Genomic DNA, 23,563 nt, shown 5'->3' on the forward strand with positions numbered 1-23,563 from the left:
TGATAGAAAAAATATGCAAGTAAATAATTTGAGAGATATTTGAAAAGAGGGGAGTGTTTGATTTAGAATTTTCTAAACTTGAGCGTTATTTTTATTTTTTGTTTTTATATTACTTTTCCCTGCTCCTTAAATTTTTGTTTGTTTGGGGGGGTTTGGAGTTTTCTTCTCCTTGAAATTGGAAATTTCTAGATGAAAGTTGAAAATATTTAAAAGCTTTGCCAATGTGTCTAGGTTTTTCAAATGTAATCAGATTTTAGCAAGATTTTACTTAACTAAAAGTATTCAGAACACTATGCAAAATCATCTGGAGTCAAATAGTAATGGAGGCAATGATTTGCAGAGTAGAGAGAGAGAAAAAGATGAGATAGACCCTCAAAATCTAGACCCAATGAATTAAATCAGCTTGGAACATTTAAACAAATAAAGGATACCTATACTAGAAGTTTTCTTCTTCCACAATTGATTCTAAGGTCAGAATCTGAGGGGAAATGGTGCTATTCCACGTTCTAAAACAAGCTGCCAGCAATCGAGACCAGCCACTTCCCCATAGGGTTTACTCTAAAGCAACAGTGGTATTATCTGTATTCCAAGCAATTTCCAACCTCCTCTGTACTCCGTGTCCCAGGCAAGGTTAAAAAGACCCAGATTGGAAGGGATAGTAAGCTTTGCGGGAGTGCAGTGTTTTTGGTAAGGGACAGCTCCTTCTCCTTCATCTCTCTGAAGTCAAAAGTAGAGACTTTGAGAGAATCACTGAGAGTAAGTATATAGACTCCAAAGAAGGCAAAAGCATCCTCTCACTTCACTGAATGTTTGGAATCTGCAGACCTCCTTCACAGGTCTGTGTAGCTTTTGGAGAAGCCAGAAGAGCATTCTAGGCATTCCTTTGGCTTTCCATGCCTAAGCACTTAGAGTAGAAGAAGAGGAAGAACCATAAGGTTAAGCATACATAAGAAATCAACAAAAGGCTATGAAATTGACTTTTCCTATTTTTCAATTTAAATAAGAGAGAATTGTCAATGATTAAAATTCATAAAATGAAGAAAGAATGGACTCAGAAAATAGCAAACATGAAATGTTAATTATTAGTTCAAAAGTTAGTTTACTATGTTTTCTCCACCGATTGCTAATGACCAAAGTCATTATTTCCAGCTTTCCTCTCTCCCCTGAGCTCCAGATCTCTTGATTTTTTAAACTAGCAGTTTCCCCAAAATATATGAGACAACAAAATATACTCTCAGCTGAAGTAAATAGCATTCATCTTCCTAGCCAGATAAGGTAGAAGTACTTCTAGATCAGATGTTATATTCAGGATAGGTTAAAAACAGACTCTGGTCCCAGTGTCCCAGGAATGAACAATGGATGTGCTTATTTCACATTGCATGCCTGTATCAAAATATGTCATGTACCCTACAACTACATATACTTACTATGCCCCTACAAAAGTTAAAAACAATACATCATAAATATTTGTAAAATAAGTGAATAAATGTATAAATGAATTTAAAGGGAATAGACAGAGGGGAGAATGTAACTTTACATGTCCCAGAACAGACTTTGAACAGGCTCTTATCATATAGGAAAACTGAATATATGCAAGCATAAGTCCAATAACCAGATTCTGATTTACAGAATGATTATAACTGTAGTTCTCTCAAGGCCCAGTCTTTGAACAGGCTGTGTCTTATTCCTGCAACATGCTGATCTATCTTCATGCTTCAAGACTCAGATCCTTATCTTCTCTGGGATGTCTCCCAAGCACTGCCCCAGAAATAACTTCTCCTCCTACAATACTTAATCATAATCCTTGGCTTACATGCTTGTTTCTTCTCATTGACTATGAAATCCTCAAGACAAGGTATATAACATATACATCTTTAATCCTAATGCCCAATAGAGTTCTTGGAAGATAGTAAGCTCCCAATACACATTTGTTAATTTGAAGCAAAAAAAAAATTACCTAACCATTCAGAAAACTGAGTTATCACAGATGTCCATCTAAAGTACTACATTTACACAATGAAATGCTATACAGCCAGGTTAATGAGCAAACTAAAATTATATGCAACATGGATTATTGTAAACATAATTTTGTGGGTTTTTTTGTTTTTTTTATTATTATACTCTAGGTTCTAGGGTACATGTGCACAACGTGCAGGTTTGTTGTAAACATAATTTTGAATGAAAAAGGCAAGACACAAAGGAGTATAAGCCATATAATTCAATTTTCATAATATTCAGTACAGGCCAAATAATCAAAGTTGACAGGGTACTGGTTATACTTGGAGGTAGTGACTGCAAAGGGGTAAGAGGAGATTTCTGAGATTCTGATAATATTCTATTTCCTTCTCTAATTGTACAGCGTCCCATTTTTAAAAGACTATTGAGCTATACAGTTAAATTGTGCAGCGTCCTGTACGTATATTATACTTCAATTAAAAGCTTCCATGGAAGATATACATAGTTCCCAAAAGAAAATAGAACAAAAAATTTTCAATTATTTTAAGCACAAACAATTGTGTTCAGCTGTCTTACAATCGAATATATAAGAATAAATTTTTGGCTAATTAGCACAGAGTAGATGCATTTTCATAATTAAAACTTCCACGAGTACAACATATGTTAAGTATTTAAAATCAGTTTTTCTCTTTCTTCAAATAAGGTTGTGAGTCATAATTTGGAAAACAGTTCAGCATGTAATAATTTAGTGATTTTATTTTAAACCAAGCTGAAGCCACATAGAGCAGAACTGCTCAACTGAACCCTATCCAAATCCTTGACCCACAGAATCAGGAGCAGATAAAATGGCTGCTACTTAAACAAAACAAAAACCTTGTTTATACTTTTGTCCTATAATTTTCCATAAGTACACTTTAATTAAACATTTTTAAACTTGCAACTTTAGGTTATATACTTACTTCAGTTGGTTCTCAACCAGGGACAATTTTGTCCCCACCCCCAACCCCCCAGTATATTTGGCAATGCCTTGAAACTGGTTGTCACAGCTCAGGGGCAAGGTGTTACTACTGGTATCCAATGTGTACAACAGGCCAGGGATACTGCTGAATACCCTACAATGCACAGGATAGCCCCTCACAGCAAAGAATTATCCAAACTTAAATGTTAGTAATGCTAAAGTTGAGAAACCTTGCTCTGATATCATAACATAATGTTGTTAGAATTTTTATTTTATTCATTTTATTTACATATGTATGTATGTATGTATGTATGTATGTATGTATGTATGTATTTGAGATGGAGTCTTTCTCTGTTGCCCAGCCTGGAGTGCAGTGACGTGATCTTGGCTTATCGCAGCCTCTGCCTTCCAGGTTCAAGTGATTCTCCTGCCTCAGCCTCTGCAGTAGCTGGGATTACAGGCGCCTGCCACTAAGCCTGGCTAATTTTTGTATTTTTAGTACAGACGGGGTTTCACCATGTTTGCCAGGCTGGTCGCAAACTCCTGACCTCAAGTGATCCGCCCACATCGGCCTCCCAAAGTGCTAGGATTACAGGCATGAGCCACTGCACCCGGCCAGGAATTTTTGAATCAGAATTTTTCTTGACCAATTTTAATCTCTTATCATTTAGAGATTCTTGAAATATTGAAATTGCTTTGTTCAAAGTGAATGAATTTTCTTAAATTATATATTGTTAGCATCTTTTAAATTGCTTATTTTCAAATTGTTTGCCATGTTTGTTTTCCAGTTTGCATTAAAAAATAGTTTGAGAAATATGTTGTTTATAACAATTTTATTCTTCTTTCTCCAGGCTAGAAGAACAAAAGAATATCTTGTCAGAATTTCAAAGAGATTTAAATGAATTTGTTTTATGGTTGGAGGAAGCCGATAACATTGCTAGTATCCCGCTTGAACCTGGAAATGAGCAGCAACTAAAAGAAAAGCTTGAGCAAGTCAAGGTAATTTTATTTTCTCAAATCCCCCAGGGCCTAGTTTTATAAAGAAGTATATGAATCTATTTTTTTAATTTAATCATTGGTTTCCTGCCCATTAGGTTATTTATAATTCCTTGCTAAAGTGTTTTTGTTGCAACTTTATTTTTTCTTAACCCTGCAGTTCTCAACCAGTGCACATAAGAACATATGTATGTATGTGTGTATGTGTATTTATATATACACACACATATTGCATCTATACATATAGATGTATATAATCTATGTATATAAATCACAGTTTTTATCTTAAAAACTAATTTGAAAATAATTTTAGATTTAGTTGAGAACTTCAAAACTTCAAATAATTTTTTTTTTTTTTTTTTTTTTTTTTGAGACGGAGTCTTGCTCTGTCGCCCAGGCTGGAGTGCAGTGGCCGGATCTCAGCTCACTGCAAGCTCCCCCTCCCAGGTTCACGCCATTCTCCTGCCTCAGCCTCCTGAGTAGCTGGGACTACAGGTGCCCGCCCCCACGCCCGGCTAATTTTTTGTATTTTTTAGTAGAGACGGGGTTTCACCGTGTTCGCCAGGATGGTCTCGATCTCCTGACCTCATGATCCGCCCGCCTCGGCCTCCCAAAGTGTTGGGATTACAGGCTTGAGCCACTGTGCCTGGCCGTTCAAATCATTTTAAAAACTGAAGACGAGATTGTGGACTCATAAAATCTAAATCTAAATGGAAATCACTTTTTTAATCTGTCCTGGTTACCTACTTGGAGATTTGAGAAGAGACTTTAAAAAGAAGAATCCATTTTCTTAGGGAAGATCTGGATTGCCAAATCAATATCACTACTTCAGCCTCTAATTAAAGGCATTATATTCCCCCAAAGCAATGTTTAGTTTTAGTTTGTCTGGAGGTGTAGGACGTGGTGTTGGTTCACATTCCATTTGGTTGAATAGACATCCAGCTTATTCCAGTGGCTTTTCATGCCTTCCTACTGTGATGTCTGCTTATTACTGATAACTTCCCTTGGCTGACTGACATGCTCTGATTGTGCAGTTGGACTAACTTTCATGGTTTTAGTTTTAGGAAAGCAACTCTTTTGGATCTATTTCATTTTAATTGTCAAACAGAAGGTGAAAGGGGAAGAGAAATTAATATTTAATCATTCCCTATTATGTGCCAAGTATTAGATACATTTACAGCCACTATTTTATTTAATCTTCATATCAAATTTTGACAATGGTTGCTATTATCTTCATTTTACAAGGTCACATAATCAAAGGGAAATGAAATTGCTCCTTTATCAATGATTCAGTTGCCTTACACATGTAAATTAGAGTCCAATGTCAAACATTTATTTCTGTGAAACAAGAAATTTACACCTGAACAAGAAATAAAGTATAAAAATAAAATATGGTGTAATTCAATAAACAAATATGGAGCACTGACTATACATCAGATGTTTTACTAGGTATTTGAGATTCAAAAATAGAAAAGAATGGGAATCATTTGAAGATGGTTATACCCTAGAACAATGAACTCAATCTATTCTTGGAAATGTATCTTTCCTAAATGTACTGTGTCATATATAGTAATATAATTGAGAATTCATTTGAGACATTATTTAGTGGCATTTTCTTATGTAATTAATATGCATGATTCTATTTTCTCCTGAAAGAATCTAGATCAGTGCTGTCAAATAGAACCTCCGTGGTGATGAAAATATTCTGCATTATCCGTTTTTGTAACAACTAGTTATTTGTACCTTTTGAATGCCTGGAGAGTTGGTAGTGTGACTGAGGAACTTGAGATTTTATTTTAGCGAATTTTGATTAACTTAAATGTTAATAGTGTCGTATGGCTAATGGGTACTGTAGCAGACACTGTAACTCTAGATGACAAAAATGAATAAAACACAGTTGTTAACATCATGGTGGTTTTGGAGGTCTTGGGAAAGGGTATACACTATGTGATGGTGAATGAGTAAGAGAAATTTAGGGATATGGAGTGAAAAATGAGGATTCTAGAATGAAACTACCCAATTTGAACCACAGCTTTGTTGCTTGCTGGATTTGTGTCCTGGGAGCTGGTATGTAACCTCTTTGTCTCAGTTTCCTTCCATATAAAATGAAGATAATAAGACCTACCTGATATAAGTATTATAATATGAAGATAAACTAAGATACTAAACATGAAAAAGTTAGCATAGTGCCTGGCACTGTGTATATTGAGAGTAAATATTCTCAGTGTCAGTTACCTCTTAAGATGATAATGCAATTTCTCAGTGGCAAGCTATGGTATGCTATGGCATGCTATGATACCCAAGAGGTTGATGAATTTATTCACATTGTTCTATTTCTGATAGAGACATGTTTTCAGACACTAACTTTATTTGGAGTTGCTTTACCATCTCACATTTTTCTCTTAAAAAATTATGAGGGATAATATAATCATTTTTTTTTCCTACAAAGATTTATCTACTGGGGAGTGAGTGTTTCAGTCAATCAGCTCTGTGCTCAAATAGAAAACTGTTGGTATTTGAGGTACCACTGGGCCCTCGGTCAAGTCGCTTCATTTTGATAGACTAATCAATGGAAGCGAAGACAAGGTAGTTGGAATTGTGCTGTAATTCATTTTAAACGTTGTTGCAATGTCTGTTTCAGTTACTGGTGGAAGAGTTGCCCCTGCGCCAGGGAATTCTAAAACAATTAAATGAAACTGGAGGACCCGTGCTTGTAAGTGCTCCCATAAGCCCAGAAGAGCAAGATAAACTTGAAAATAAGCTCAAGCGGACAAATCTCCAGTGGATAAAGGTTAGACATTAACCATCTCTTCTGTCACATGTGTTAAGTGTTGCAAGTATTTGTATGTATTTTGTCTCCTGGGTGCTTCATTGGTGGGGGAGGAGGCTGGTATGTGGATTGCTGTTTTGTTTTGTTTTTCAACTTGACCATTTGCCTTGGCTGTATGTTTTGTTGTGGCTAGAAAAAATGATGATGGTGAATGGCTTTACATTAGTGACCAAATGCCAAAATTTATACTACAATTTTTTGCCTAAATTATTCTGAAGAATTAGACTGAAGAAATGATGAAGTATTTAATTCAGTGGCCAGGTATATACTGACAGTATTGAATCTAAAAGGACGTGGTCTGGTTCTAGTTAAACAAGTATCATAAATCAAAATTAATTATTCACACCTATATTATAGATTTAATAATTAATGTACACTAACGTTCTCCACAAGTTTATTTACTTACCTACTTATTAACTCGTGAGTTTTCATCTTTCCACCTTGAATGCTATATAAATCTAATATTAATACTATGTATTAAATTAATGCATATTTATTTTATATAAAGCAAGTGGTGCATATGAATTTATAATAAAAAGCAACATCAATTGATCCAGCACTATTTATTCAAAGATAATCATTTCCTCACTGTATTGTCATGGCATCTTTGTCATAAATCAAGAGAACTTGTATGTATGAATCTGTGTCTAGATTCTATATCCTCCTCCATTTGATTAAATCTGTACTATAACAGTACTTCACTGGCTTAATTACAATCTTTTTTTAAAAACAATTCTACTGAGCTATAATTCACGTACCTTTTAACTCATTTTAAGTGGACAATTCAATGGTATTGGGATATTACATTTTTAAGCTGTGATAAAATATATAACATAAAAAATTGTCATTTTAGTCATTTTGTGTGTACAATTCAATGGCATTTATTACAACCATCACCACAATTTATCCCGCCCCCCCATTTTTTTTTTTCTTTTTTGGAGACAGAGTCTCGCTGTGTCGCTCAGGCTGGAGTGCAGTGGTGCGATCTCGGCTCACTGAAACCTCACCTCCCAAGTTCAAGTGATTCTCCTGCCTCAGCCTCCCAAGTAGCTGGGATTACAGGCGCCTGCCACCATGCCCAGCTAGCTTTTTGTCTTTTTACTAGAGATGGGGTTTTGCCATGTTGGCCAGGCTGGTCTCAAACTCCTGACCTCAGGTGATCCGCCCACCTTGGACTCCCAAAGTGTTGGGATTAGAGGCGTGAGCCACTGCGCCCAGTGTCCGAAATTTTTTATTACTCCAACCAGACAGTCTGTAACCATTAAGCAATAGTTCCCCTTTCTCTGTCTTCCCGTCCGCTACTAGCCTCTGGACTACTTTCTGTTTCTATGAATTTGGCTATTCTAGATCTTTTACATAATTGGAATTGTATATTTGCCACTTTGTGTCTGCCTTACTTCACTCAGCATAATATTTTCAAGGTTCATCTATGTTGTAGCATGTGTCAGAATTTCATTCCTTTGTATGACTGATTAATATTCCATTGTATGTATGTATGCAATCATTTTATTTACACATTTTGGATCTGGTTGTGTAAACCATCCAACTTTGTTCTTCCTATTCAAGATTGCCTTGGCTACTTTTGTTTCTTTGAATAAATTTTAGAACCATGTTGTCTATTTTTACATAAAGCCTGCCAGGATATTGATTGAAATTTTGTGAATCTGGAGCTCAATTAGCATCTTTACAATACTGAGTCATCTAATTTGTGAACATTTCGAATTGTGTCCGGTTATTTATTATACTTTTTAAATTGATGATGCTGACATTCTAATAACAGATCATTTACATGACTGACAAAATATTTAGGAACTAAAATAAGTACCAATTTTATGACATTAAAACCATAATGTGTGCTTAAGTCTCTGTAATTCAAGCACGTAGTTATTTGAATAAAAAAAAAAAAAAACCCTTCTTGGTTTCTACCTTTAATGATTGCAAAACATCTGTGTAAAGATATAGACTTTTATGTATGGAGGGAAGGTGGTGTCCCAGCAATTAAATTTTACATCTACATGGCAATGCAAATGAAATCATCCCTCATAAAAAGAGAACAAGGAGGCAGGATACCCAAAATGTCCTACAATATCTCAGTACATCTTACGACAAAAAAACAAAAATTATAATTATAGGAAATATGAGATAACTATCTAAAATATACAATAGCAGCTTTGTGGATTGTGAAAGAGTGAACGTTTTGTGTGTTCTGAAACAAAATAAAAAGTCAAATTTTTATGATAGAAAATTAAAACTGAGGTTACGAACACCATCATGTATATACTTATGTTACTACGGCATCCATAATATCTGTTTCTCGTGCCAAAATTATAATTTTAATGCAATGTCTTTGCCATTAATTGCCACAGGATTTGGAATTTTATTCATTAGTCATATTAAAATTATTTAAGCATCTTTTCTCCATCCATATGCCACTGTATCCCTGTTAGTTTAGATTTAGGGATACAAAGGAAATGATCAGTACCAGATTTAGGTAAATAACACAAGTTTTTTTAAAGTTAAAAAAAAGTGGCTTATACCACTGCCAGACCGTTTTGATCTTCGTTAAATCTCAAGCTCTTACTTATTACAGGAGGGTAGAAATAAAGCGGACCCCCTCCCTGTGTTCTCCAGTCCTATCCTTCATCCAAAGCTTAGAGTGGGTGATATAATTAGAACTAGTGGGTCATAGTTACTGGGACATGAATATGTCAATTCCTTAGTACATAGTATCTCCAAATATATCCTAATATCATAATCAGTTGGCAGGTGCTTTCTGCACAGCTAACTAATATGCTGCATTCTGCATATTGAGCCAACTGACCACTTACTTTTGTAGCTTTATTTTATTTTTTATTTTATTTTTTGAGACGGAGTCTCACTTTGTCACCCAGGCTGCAGTGCAGTGGCACGAACTCGGCTCACTGCAACCTCCACCTCCCGGGTTCAAGCGATTCTTCTGCCTCAGCCTCTCGAGTAGCTGGGCAACAGGCGCACGCCATCACACCCGACTAATTTTTGTATTTTTAGTAGAGATGGAGTTTCACCATGTTGGCCAGGTTGGTCTCGAACTCCTGACCTCATGATCCGCCCACCTCAGCCTCCCAAAGTGCTGGGATTACAGGCATGAGCCACCGCGCCCGGCCTGTACCTTTATGTTTCATTGCTGAAAAGAGAAAACAGCGGGTGAAGATAATATAGCTATTTCTTTAAGGGAGTGGTAGACCGTATGATGAGTTCATTGCAAAAGCGTGTTACCTTGCCTTGGCCTGGGTAGCTTCTCTTTAAGCGGATATGGAAAGGGTTGCTTTAAACTGAATATAGCCATTAGCGTAAATTTATGGGTGCCTTCATGCAGTGAAGGCTCATGAAATGATATCCTCATTCTTGTCTAATACATAACTTGACCTTTTACAGTCTTTAACAATAATACCCGTAAGAGCCACAAAGTGGGGATGTTATTAAAGCTAGCCTCTGTGTTTCTCTCTCTGAGCGTCTCATTCTATGATCTTTACACACACTTCTGACTCAGGTGTTTTTAATATTTATCCCTCTTCATATTTCTTTGTATTTTCTCTGAACATGCATGTGGGTGTAGGAGGCTCTCTTGCCATCATCATCGCTCTCTTCCTCTATGTTTCTCACTGTTAAGCTAATTTTCATCTATGAATTGACACCTTACTGTATTTATTATGAATCTGCTTTTTTCTTTCTTTCTTTCTTTCTTGTTTTTTTTTTTTTTTTTTTTTGAGACAGAGTTTTGCTCTGTCGCCCAGGCTGGAGTGTAATGGTGCGATCTCAACTCACTACCACCTCTGCCTCCTGGGTTCAAGCAATTCTCCTGCCTCAGCCTCCCAAGTAGCTGGGATCACAGGCATGCACCACCACGCCTGGCTAATTTTTGTATTTTAAGTATAGACAGGGTTTCACCATGTTGATCAGGCTGGTCTTGAACTCCCGGCCTCAGGTGATCCGCCCACCTCGGCCTCCCAAATTGCTGGTATTGCCGGTGTGAGCCACCACACCTGGCCATGAATCTACTTTTCTATATGCATATTTACCACTATTTTTCTGCTCCGGTGGTTTATGTAACACATTCTCTTCTACTCTCCTTCCCTGACCCCTTTAATCCCAGTTTCATTTCCTTTCATGTCTTTTTATTTTGTGTCCCCTCTCCTCATTCTTTATTGCTCTTATACATGTTATATGTGAGTATTTCTTTAACTACCCATTTATTTAAAACCAAAATATACTTTGTCATTCTTTATTTTTGAATCATATTGTATCCTTCCTTAATTTAAAAGGTGAAAAGATGGAACATTCATTTTGCAAGCTCAGGATTATTTAGGTAGAAGGAGCCTCATGAAACTAAATTATTCTCACATCTTCTAGATGAGAACACCGAGTCCTAGAAAGGTTATGTGACTTATTTGAGACCATGTAGCTCTCTATTTAAATATAAAAGTGATTCCAAAATAAAGAGTGGGGGTTTTAACCTTTTGGTGAAGCTCAAGTGATTTCTATGTGGATAGTACCCTAGAAAAAAAAGAAAAAATATGGATTCCCATTTCATTACATTGCTCCTTTAAATATTAAAATGGGGATTTATTTTCTTTTAAAAAAACTATATGAGTTTTTGCTTTGCTTTCTGCCCTTTTTGAGAATTAATGCTAGGTTTTAAAATTACTTTCTAGAACCCTCTCTACTGTGGAACATTTATGATTGTGTAATACAGCAAAACATGTTTATGTTGTTTCCGAATTAGTTAAAATCCTATTTTTAATGTCAAGTAATTTTACAGGTAGTATATGTTATGCATTCCTGTTAGTTTTAATAATTATATTTTCATTTTGTTAAATAAATTTAAGTTTTCATATTTTACATGTAAACAGTAATTTACTATCTACACGTAAAATACCATTTACAAATAAAATATACTGTTTAAATGTAAATAGTAAATTACTATTTGAACTTGTTACTACCCAGACAGTATAAAATGGTGCATATAAAGAAAAAAGCATTTTGGAAAACAGTTAAGAAATTTTGCTGGAAAGTGAATTTTAGTTAAGTGCATCTTTAAAAATCTTATTCACTTTACCTAGGAAAAAGATAGATTTACAAATATAACATATATAACAAACCTTTAATATGGGAATAATTTTTGTAATATTGATAATAGTACAGGTATTATTTTCAAAAAATCACAAAATAAAAATTATGAAAGTAAAAACATAGTGCAACTCCTAGCACAAACTATCTTCCACAATATACAGTTGGCTGTATCTAAATTGCCAGAAATCTGGATCATTTTGTATTAACCTCGAATCATGTTGCTTCTAAATATGTATCTGAGGAGTAAACACTTTAGATTTATTTTCATTTGTATAAGGTAAAGAAATGTTTAGTCTTTTTCCAGACATATTTGCTATGTAATGACAGTCATTATTAGTCATCAGTATAAATGTGAATAGCGAAAAGGAGAAAATTAAATAAAGCTAGAGCTTGGCTTTCTCACTCCTTGCTCAAAAATGGACACTTTGTCCAATCAATTTCCTATCACAAGATGATGATTAATAGATTGTTCTAATAGTTACCGTTCAGTCCTGTCCTTAATGTGATATTTTTTCTTTTTTTTTCTTTTCCCTTTTTTTTTTTTTTTTTTTAATGATACTTTAAGTTCTAGGGTACATGTGCACAACATGCAGGTTTGTTACCTATGTATATATGTGCCATGTTAGTGTGCTGTACCCATTAACTCATCATTTACATTAGGTATATCTCCTAATGCTATCTCTCCCCCATCCCCCCACCCCACGAAAGGCCCTGGTGTGTGATGTGATATTTTTTTCAACCAAAGAATAGAATCTTCACTGGCATTGTTACCATATTGACTGGTATTTATGGAACCCTGGAAAAAATGCTGTGAAATATCTACTAGGGAGGATAATAATCATTATAGGAAATCATTTCTCTAGCTGGAAGTCATAGCAGGGACCAGGTAGTTCCACTAGAGCTTTTATGTGCTCATGATTTTCTCCCTTAAAGTGTATTTGTAACAGAGTTCACACAGCTTTCAATTTTATACATCTGTGTGCTAAAATGCTATTATATAAGAAAACAGGTCAGGCATGGTGGCTCATGCCTGTAATCCCAGCACTTTGGGAGGCCCAGGCGGTTGGATCAGAAGGTCAGGAGATCAAGACCATCCTGGCCAACATGGTGAAACCCCATCTCTACTAAAAACACAAAAATTAGCTGAGCATGGTGGCGCATGTCTGTAATCCCAGCTAATCGGGAGGCTGAGGCAGGAGAATCGCTTGATCCAGGGAGTCGGAGGTTGCAGTGAGCCAAGATCATGCCAGTACAGTCCAGCCTGGCGACAAAGCAAGACTCCGTCTCAAAAAAACAAGGGGTGTTCACCTATTTATTGGGCATATAGTCTGATAGTTCCTAGAAATCCATGATCTTGGATGTTTTCTTTATATAAGTTCCTGGAAATTCATTATTTGTTTATGATGTTTTCTTTATGTAGTTAATAAAGATGTTTTCTTTATGTAGTTAATAGTCACAGCAAAACTGTAATTAAATTATTTATTCAACAGCTGTCTAATGAAGGACTACTATGTGCCACATTCTGTTCTAAGCATATCATAATTACTTCCCACCCTTCCCTTATTTAAAGGACATGCATAATTTTATAGGGCTTGGCATTATAAATATTCATATCTCTAATTTATAGTTGCTAAACAGTTGGAGGCTGAGGGTTGGGGGAAGGGAGTAGTAATTTAAAGTTTATAACATAAGCATCCTTGACTTTGCCTCCTATAATTTCACACTGACATGAGGTTTATTACTAGGTTGTGTGTCATGAGTACATCTCAATTTGCTCTGACAGTTCTGGTTTTTGCCTGTTATCCTATCATAATTTTTAATAGCTCCCTCTTTCATTGTCATAAGTATTCCACTTTAGAAGATAAAATATATAGAGAGGGTCACTCTAGTTATGAGAACAAACATCAGGCTTTTAGAGCTAGGCTTGGCCCAGTGCTCAATAACTATTATTATCATTATTGCTTTTGTTCTTAGCAGCAGCATCGTCTTGTCATCATCATCTACCTTCTTACTACTTTAGTTAAGCTGAGAATTTCAGCCTATCCAAGAAATCTGATTGGCATTATTACCGAATTAATCACTCTTTAATGACAATAAGTATATAAGAATACGTAATATTTAACTTTCCAAATTATTGAAATGTTACACTGTATATGGAAAACTCTTTCTAACCGTGTTTTTTCTCTACTCTCAAATCATAACAATCATCAATACAGAAGACTTCTATGACCAAATTCGTGGTGGTTTCTTTCCCCACACACCAAACAGCAGACCCCAGCTGGGTGTCTCTAATTCAGTTCTGACACTATCCACCTAGAGATTGTATCAGATCCCATAGACTGAGGGCTCAGTCCCCAGATCTGCCTCCTCTGCAACCCCCCCACCCCCCGCCCCGCCACCACACACACCAGTCTCAAGTCCAGGCCTCTGGAACTTCTGACCCATGGGCTTCAAGATGGGGTTCCCATGACCCCCTCTTTGGGCTCAGTTAATTTGCTGGAGCAGCTCACAGAACTCAAGAAAACACTCACTTTCACCTGTTTATGATAAAGGATATTGCGAAGGACACAGATGAAGAGATGCATAGGATGAGGTATGGTTGTGGGGAGGGAGTGAAAGGGGCATGGAGCTTCCATGCCCTCCCTGGGTACACCACCCTCTAGGAACCCCCACGTGTTCAGCTACCCGGAAGCTCACTGGACTCTGTCCTCTTTGTTTGTTATGGAAGCTTCCTGACATCAGCATTCCTTCCCCAGGGTATATGGTGGGACCCTCTCATAGGAGGTTCTTAAGACCTATAATCTGAAAGGTGGGGGAACATTAGAGTGAAAGGAGAGCAGGAGAAGATCGGAGGCCTGCCCGTGACACCGAACACACCCAACATTATAACAAAAAAACTGTAACAAGGGGGCTATGGGTGTTATGAGCCAGGAGCCTGGATAGAAACCAGTATGTACCATAATACCATATAGGCAATGCCAAGAATGTGGATCAGACACTTTACAAACAAGGAAAATGTAAACAGGAGTGGTGAGGAGGAAATTTACTGCAGGCATTAATGATGAGATTCTGAATTATGGATTCTACCTGCTACCAGCTATGTCATCTTATACCTACACTGTCCACACCTAAGTTTTAACATCCATAAAATTCAGAGACTAATAGAAGACACCTCCCCAGGTTGTGGTGAAAATTCAATGAGATAGTAGATGGGACATGTGTAACACAGTATCTGGCATATTGTAATTGCTCAAAAAATGTTAGCTTAAAAACAGTTGGAGTAATACTAAAATAGAAGAATGCAAAGACCAAGCACAAAATTATCCCTGATTCTCACCTTCTCCAAATTCTCCAAAAGTCTCACCTTCTTAATCAAACAGTTATAAATATGGCTCTTGGGGAGAAGGCTGAACTATGCGCTACTATTATGAATGCAGCAGGTGAAGGAGAGGAGAGTTAGAGGCGGCAAGACAACAAAATGGCTCTCGTGGAAGGCACAGAGGGTTTTCAGCCAGTGCTCTCCAATTCCACTGATATCATTATTTTCATTTTCTTTGACCAGCTAGCATTTCAGCTAAAATGTGTTGGAAAGTGATAGATTTTTCTCCTCACATTGCCTAAGAAACCCAACAAAGCCAGCATTGTTTTCAAACACCAGCATTTTCACTTTTAAAGTATGAACATAATTCAGAGGACCTTTTAATTCTGAACATCATTTTTATCAATCTATTAGCCTGACTTTAACCCAGAAATCCAAGCAGAAAGCAATTAAACTTTCACACTGCGTCTCCATCCCTTCCCTCTACCTTTATATTTGATATCAGTTTCCCCCATTTTGGCAAAGTAATGGAAAATCATTTGTAGAAGGTTACATTGAAGCCAGATAATTTTCTATTAGGAAACCTCACCAAATACAAGATTATTTGTTCATTTCAATATAATAATGTTTTAAAAAATATAACAAAAATCCAGCATAAATTGTGAAGCACTGATACTTGTGCACCAACTTATTTCCATATTGAAACTTTATTATTGCCACTGTATACATACTGACAATGTATATCAAGCATGTAAATGTGTCACTTAAATATGCTGTGCCCCAGATTTTATTTAAAAGTTAAGCTAATTTTCAACTAAAAACAAATTCGACTATTCTCCGCAATCTCTCCTCCCTGTTCGTGATGGATTTAAAATGAAGAAGAGTATAAATGATGATGAAAAGAGAAAGGAGGAGAAAATTTCATAACTCTGCATCTTCAGTGTAGCATTTTTAAGTAACTCCTTTATTAGCACAAAGGTGTTTGCCTATAGCAATGAATTCTAGAAAGGAGAAGAAATGACATAATAAAAGGGGATTTTGCTAATATAAAATGTTTTTTCTTTCCTTTTGTTTCTGCAGTACCTTTACTTATATAGCACCAACCCTGAGACTAGAGGGAGTTTCCTTCCTTTCTAATAATTTAATGATCGTGAAATGATATGAAATGGAAGTTTTCATATGCCAACTCCTTAAACTGAGGTTAAATAAGGAACAAAGATTAAAGGCCATATTTAAGAGCACATATTGTAAATTCTAACCCAGTTTCATGTATTATATCACCTGCAAAGCCAATATGTTACACAAAAGTAAAATAACAGGGTGATTTTTATTGAAGATCAGAATCATACCAAAAATGAACTTTTCTGTCAAATCTTTATACGCATACATCAAGATGTGAGTTTATTTATGTAGCTTAAAAAACTTAATGCTAAATGCTGACTACTATATTCATGTCAGCTGACCGCTAGTGCTTCAAACTGTAGAAAAGGGATACCAAATGCTGGGTTGGTTGTGTATTCCATTTTTGCCATAGACCACCTGCCAAGGCTTATAACAGATCTGTAATGGGTTTCTTACCTTTTATTGTGTAGAAAATGGATTGATAGATTAGGCCTGGGGCCAGTGAACCATGGAACCCCAGGTTTGCAAGAAAGAGTTTATCACCCTTTGATGTTATTTCTCTCTCGTGTCAGCTGAGAAGGATGAGCTAGATTATCCAAAAGTAAGTTGGATGCCAAAATCAGCATTCCCCTCATTTATCCACCTTATGGTTCAGGACAAGGTCACTGTATGGGTAACAAAAGGGCTGATAAGGGCCTGATGGAGAAATTTGGTTTTTCTCCCTTTTAATTGGCTTGCTCATATTAGAACTAATTACAAGACATTGACGAGAGCATTTCATTGTTTGTTGCTAGAGAAAATCAATCAGTTTTGCTGTGGAAATGAAAGCATTTGAGCCGAATGTTGCACTTATAATTTGTGAACATTTGCAGTTATCACCAGGACAAGTATAGTCCATCTTTGGCGTGGTTGGCCAAGTGTGGGGGGGGAAAAGAGATAGACCAGAAAATGGGCCAGAAACCAAAGTCATCACAAGGATATTTCAAGAAAACTCTATTTGTTCTGATAGTTGCATTCTGTAGGCAACCCGTGACTGATGTTTATACCTCAAATGCAGTCTAAAAATATATTTTTATGAAAGTGACACATTCTGACTGTGATGTGGGTGACATCAACAGTTTTGAATAGGACAGTAATTCTTGGACTTATTGAAACTTTTATAAAAGAATGAACATTCTGAACTCAGTTGCAATATAAATGACTATCGTGAAGATTGCTTCTGTTGGTGCTATGACTGTTGTGACAAATTTTAGACCATTGCAATTATCTCCTAGAGGTTGCTTTGTTGTTTTATTTTTATCAGTGGTGTGTGTTTTTCTGTTAGAATCATTGAGATGCTGGTTAAGGAAGAGAAAAAATTAATATGCAGGCCCTTATTCATTGGGAACAAATAAAGGACAACACACGAAACAGGAAAATTAATAGAAAAGACACTTTATAGGTAAGATTTCATATAGTTTGGGAGCAGACAAAAACTATCTATCTATTTTAATTACTAAAATAATTAAGAAAGATGTTGAGGCCAGGCACGGTGGCTCACGCCTATAATCCCAGCACTTTGGGAGGCCAAGGAGGGCAGACGACTTGAGGTCAGAGTTCAAGAGCAGCCTGGCCAACATGATCAAACCCCATCTCTACTAAAAATACAAAAATTAGCTAGGCATGGTGGCACATGCCTGTAATCCCAGCTACTTGGGAGGCTGAGGCAGAAGAATCATTTGAACCCGGGAGGCGGAGATTGCAGTGAGAGGAGATCATGCCACTGCACTCCAGCCTGGGCGACAGAGTGAGACTCTGTCTCAAACAAAATAAAAAAAGAAAAAAATGAAAGATGTTGACATTAACATGTTCAAGTCTTCAGGCTGAAACTAGAATGCAGTATGATTAAGTAATCATTTCTACTTTGGGTGAAGTATGAGTTTTCTTAAAGATACTCCTTTCCAGCTTCTCAGTTCTCATGTGGTTAATTCCCAGCATGGTTTCAAATAGTCTAATGGTTTGTATAACGAGTGCCACCATTCTATGTTCTCATTCTCCATGCCTCATCTCAGTCCTGGAAAGATCACTAAACTTGCAGTTCGTAACTCAGTCTAGACCCAGGTTCACCACTCACTAACTCATAACTATAGGCCACTTATTTAAATCTCTTAGTGCCTCTAGTTCCTCATTTGTCCAACAATGATGCATAATGAAGCATGTTTGCTCATCTCCCAGGGTCTAGTGAGGAACTAAAAACACAATATATACTATCATACTTTATTATGAGGAGTTAAATTGTGGTTACTATTACAAAGTAGGTTACCATAAAATTCTAATAGCAGTGGTAAGGGGAAAAGGTCCGTGTGCTATCACGTAGAGCAGAACTTCTCAAACTTTAATGTACAGCAGGTCTTTGAATAATGTCTTTTCATTTAACATCACTGTGTTATAATACTGGCAAGGAAAAGAATTGTATCTCAGCTGGCGGGACACTGTCTATGTAGGGTTTTCTCATGTCTCTGTGGGTTTCCTTCTAGTACTCTGGTTTCCTCACACATCCCAAACTGTGCATGTTAGGGGAAGTGGTGTGTCTACATTGTCCCTATGTGAGTGTTTATGTGTCTGTGACTGTGCCCTGGGATACAATGGCATCCCTGCCAGGGTTGGCTCCTGTCTGGTGCTCCGAGTTGCCAGGATGGGCTCTGGACTCCCAAGTCCCTGAACTGGAATATGTGGCTTGGAAAATGAGTGACTGAATTAATATAAATTACTGTGAAATAAAAATTCATATAGTATTCAATAATCATAAAGAAGCATGACAATAATTGATGCTCTACAAAAGTGCTCAGTGAGCTGCCATATTGAATACTGTTTGTTTTTGAACTTCGTGATGAGAGAAGGCAATCCTGGCAGTTTTTGCTTTGCAAACATTTATTCCTTGAATGAGCCACTGCCACTACAACCACTATCACTCACCGATTCACCAAAAACTGGGTAAATAATTTTCCTCCTGGTTTTTATTAATTTTTCTAAAGTGGATGTATATCTCACATTTATTTCTGAGGTTAATATTAGAAGTGCTTGGGGTCTTTATTTAGATGGTTGGTCACGTTTTGTGAACACAGGTATGCAGTAGGAACTTAATTCTTGTTTATCAATTAGCCTATGGTAAGATTGGTTTCATTACATGTCATTTTGCCTAACTCACAGTTTCCAAGAATCTATCAACAACATTAATTGATGACTTACTGAAACAAGAATCACCTTGGGATCTTGTTAAAATCAGGTTACTGATTCAATGGCTCTTGCATAGGACCTGAGGTTCTGCATTCCCCACTAATTTCAAGATGCTGATTCCCTGGTCCCTTTGCTCTACATCTTAAATGGTAGGGATGTAGAGAGTGGCTATCAAGAGTCTGTGTAGGAGTTGACCACCAATCCCATTCATTGGAATGCGTACAGTGTATTCTGAGATACTGGAAAGGCCTTTGCTAAAAGATTTTTTCTCTTGGTATTTATAAAGCACATTCATCCAACCACAGAAGATACATGTCAGCTTTGACAGAAAATATGAACACATTCAAATGATTTATACCTTTGAAAGATAGATTGTTATGGGGTTCATAACCCAAGTATGACTTTGCCACAGATCCACTCACTTTCCTTCCTCTTTCTCTGCAATATATTGTATATTGCAAGAAGCTCACCTCCACTCACCTTATTCCTCAGGCTTTCTTCTCAACTATCTTCTATATAGATTTAACCAGTTGAAGGTGTTGGCAGGAGATTGGAGAGCAGGAGAAGGGGAGATTTCAGAGTATTTCTTTCCCTCCTTCACTGCTTTGGGCAACAGCTGATATGGAGTAAGTGGCCAAAAATTATTAGCTATTATTAGGCCTTCTAATAATCTTCTAAAATCACTTTTTCAGTGGTTACCCCCATTGATTTGCCATGAATGTCTCTTCAGACATCTTTGCAAAGAATTGAGCCTGACTTCAGATACTCATTCAAAATCAAAATCAGTAATTTTAGGATTGAGGACTCTGGTATTATTTAAGAACTCTTAACTGTACCAAGCCTCACTCCCATTTCTGGCTTTCCCCTATATATCAGCTATGTAATAACTACAATATTGTAAACTTTGCAATAGTGTTATGTAACAAATCACCCTAAAACTTATTGACTTAAAATTATTACCACTTATAATTGCACACAGTCTATGGGATCCTGTGAGCTGCTATGTTATTCTGGCTCACTCATACATTTTCAGTCAGCTAATGGGTGGGCTAGGGACTGGCTTATCTAGGATAAGCTCAGCTAAGATGACTCACCTCTGCTCCATATGGTCTCTCATCATTCAGCAAGCTCTCTTGGGCTTGTTCTCATGCAAGAAACAGGATTCTAATAGAAAAGCAAACAAGGCTTCTTGGAGCTTAAGCTTGGAACTGGCTCACTCATTTCTAACACATTCTTTTAACCAAAGCAAATCACAAGGCAGGCCCATATTCAAGAATTAGGGAAATAGGTTACAACTCCTGATGGCAGCAACTTTAAAAGTCACATTGCAAAAAGATGTGCATACAGAGAGGTCATCAGTGCAATCTACCACACCTTGCAATCTATTACGTTTCTCACCCCTCTCACAAATAAGGTATTCTATTAAGATGCATTCCTCTGTATTCAGGTTTCTAATCAACTAATCCTGACTCTCATGTAATATTAACACAGTATCAATATTCTCAAAAGCCAGTAGTCTAGAGGGTCACAAAGATCCTCAAAGATACTTTATGCAAAATCCTAGGAGGATAAAAACAGAGTACCTTGGTTTACGTATACTTTCAGTATTTATTAAGTGTTGACAGTATGGTATTATGTTAAGGAATGAGGATAGAGTTATGAACAAGACAGACACTTGTCTTTATGGATCTAACATTTGGAGGGGGACAAACATTCAAATGGATTATGTAATTATAAATGCAGCTGTTCTATTGTCTTTTTAGATTGCTCGGGTTGTAGAGTGAGCTACTATAATAAAAATACCTCAAGTTCCAATGTTCCAAACAATATAGATACATGTATCTTTCCCACATTAAGTCCAGCCTAGGTACATAGTCTCTGCTCTAAAAAGGAACACAGGCTAGCAAGGCGGCTATACTATTCTCAATATAATGCTGCATTTAAAAATCTTCATGATGGTCCCACAAATATCTATGCACTCTTTTTCTTATCAAGAGAACACACACTGCCTTCCCAAGAGAGAGCAGTCAAATCTCATTCACTTACTGCATCCAGCTAAAAGTTCATTGTCTGTGGATGATGTCCTGTCTTCTCTATCAGATCCAGATATGGTTCCTCACGGTCCAGTGACCTATAAAGTGAAAGTTACACTATCTGCTCCTACCACAACCAATTCTCTCTTTTTAAAAATTTTTAAAAATTTTGTGGGTACATAGTAGGTGTATATATTTATGGGGTACTTGAGATGTTTTGATATAGGCATGCAATACAGAGTAATCACATCATGGAGAAGGAGGCATCCATCCCCTCCAGCATTAATCTTTTGTGTAACAAGCAATCCAATTATACTCTTATTTATTTTTAAATGTACAATTACATTATTTTGATGATAGTCTCCCTGTCGTGCTATCAAATACTGCATATTATTCATTTTTTCTAACTATTTTTTGTACCCATTAACCATCCCACTACCCCCTCCCCCTTTATCCTTCCCAGCCTCTGGTAACCACCTTTCTACTCTCTATCTCCATGAGTTCCATTGTTTTGATTTTTAGATTCTGCGAATAAGTGAGAACATGAGATGTTTTTTCTGTGCTTGGCTTATGTTGCTTAAGATAATGACTTCCATTTCCATCCGTGTTGTTGCAAATGACAGGATCTCAGTCTTTTTTATGGCAGAATAGTACTCCATTTGTGTATATGTGCCACATTTTCTTTATCCATTCATTTGTTGATGGACACTTTAATTTTTTCCAAACCTTGGCTATTGTGAATAGAGCTGTAATAAACATGGGAATGCAGATATTTCTTCAATATACTGATTTCCTTTCTTTGGGTATATACCCAGCAGTGGGATTGCTGGATCATAGGGAAGCTCTATTTTTAGATTTTTGAGGAACCTCCAAACTGTTCTCTATAGTGGTTGTGCTAATTTATATTCCTACAAACAGTACAAAGTTTTCCTTTTCTCCACATTCTCTCCAGCACAGGCGCAAAGACAGCAGTAAGTGCTGGACCACCTATGCAAGACCTAGACTATAAATCCAGAACTTCTCTCCCTCTCCACACCCCCATACCCACCACTCCATTCCGAGTTTTCAAATGTAAGCTAAGATAAATGATTTAATAAAGCTTTTTGAAGTCAGAGATGAGAAAAATAGTTGCTTTTTACATAATCCCACCATCAAAGCAATAATTGTTTAGTTCAAATTGTGGTGATGCAAACAAAGAAAACAAGAGAGCATAAAACAGGGGGATCTGACGCAGTCCAGAAGTGGAGGGAATGGTTGGTTTTAGATAAGTATTAGAGAAGATACTGTGATGTGGTTTGAAGGCAAAGCTCACTGAAGTTCTCTAGTTCTGGATACACCTATCGAAAAATTCTTACCCAAACAAATGTCTCAGCGATAAGAGCAGCCTTTCCCCAAATGCCGAAGTTTTTTGTTTTGTTTTGTTTTGTTTTTCAAAATCTTTCTCTGGAATGGAGGCTGATCTTGTCGTTAACTTATTCTTCACCACAAGTAAGACTCATATTAATCTTGAAAGAGACAGAGAGGCCACTGCCTCCACTGATAATTTGCATAATTGTTTTCCTACAATTTGGTGCTAATTAAAATGTGAAAGGGGTAGTGATGATATTCGGTAAATGTAATAAGGTCATTCTTTGTTCCTGAGAGAAAAGATAATGTCACCAGAAAGGATTGTCTGTATATTCACATAAGAGCAGGAAACAGGAAGTGAGACAGAGTAAGGTAAGATAGCATACTAGAGGCCAGGCGCGGTGGCTCAAGCCTATAATCCCAGCACTTTGGGAGGCCGAGATGGGCGGATCACGAGGTCAGGAGATCGAGACCATCCTGGCGAACACGGTGAAACCCCGTCTCTACTAAAAAATACAAAAAACTAGCCGGGCGAGGTGGCAGGTGCCTGTAGTCCCAGCTACTCGGGAGGCTGAGGCAGGAGAATGGCGTGAACCTGGGAGGCGGAGCTTGCAGTGAGCTGAGATCCGGCCACTGCACTTCAGCCCGGGTGACAGAGCGAGACTCCCTCTCAAAAA

At 36.9% G+C, this 23,563-nt stretch overlaps 1 protein-coding gene across 1 annotated transcript in view; it reads left to right on the plus strand.

Moving 5' to 3' along the window:
* DMD (dystrophin) overlaps positions 1–23,563 on the plus strand; it is a 2,292,995-nt gene that overhangs the window by 1,471,819 nt on the left and 797,613 nt on the right. Inside the window, 2 exon segments of the mRNA XM_026451980.1 lie at positions 3,766–3,913; positions 6,552–6,701. Coding sequence (XP_026307765.1) covers positions 3,766–3,913; positions 6,552–6,701 — 298 coding nt within the window.

This window comes from Piliocolobus tephrosceles, chromosome 12 (genome assembly GCF_002776525.5).
Source record: "Piliocolobus tephrosceles isolate RC106 chromosome 12, ASM277652v3, whole genome shotgun sequence".
Taxonomy (NCBI): domain Eukaryota; kingdom Metazoa; phylum Chordata; class Mammalia; order Primates; family Cercopithecidae; genus Piliocolobus; species Piliocolobus tephrosceles.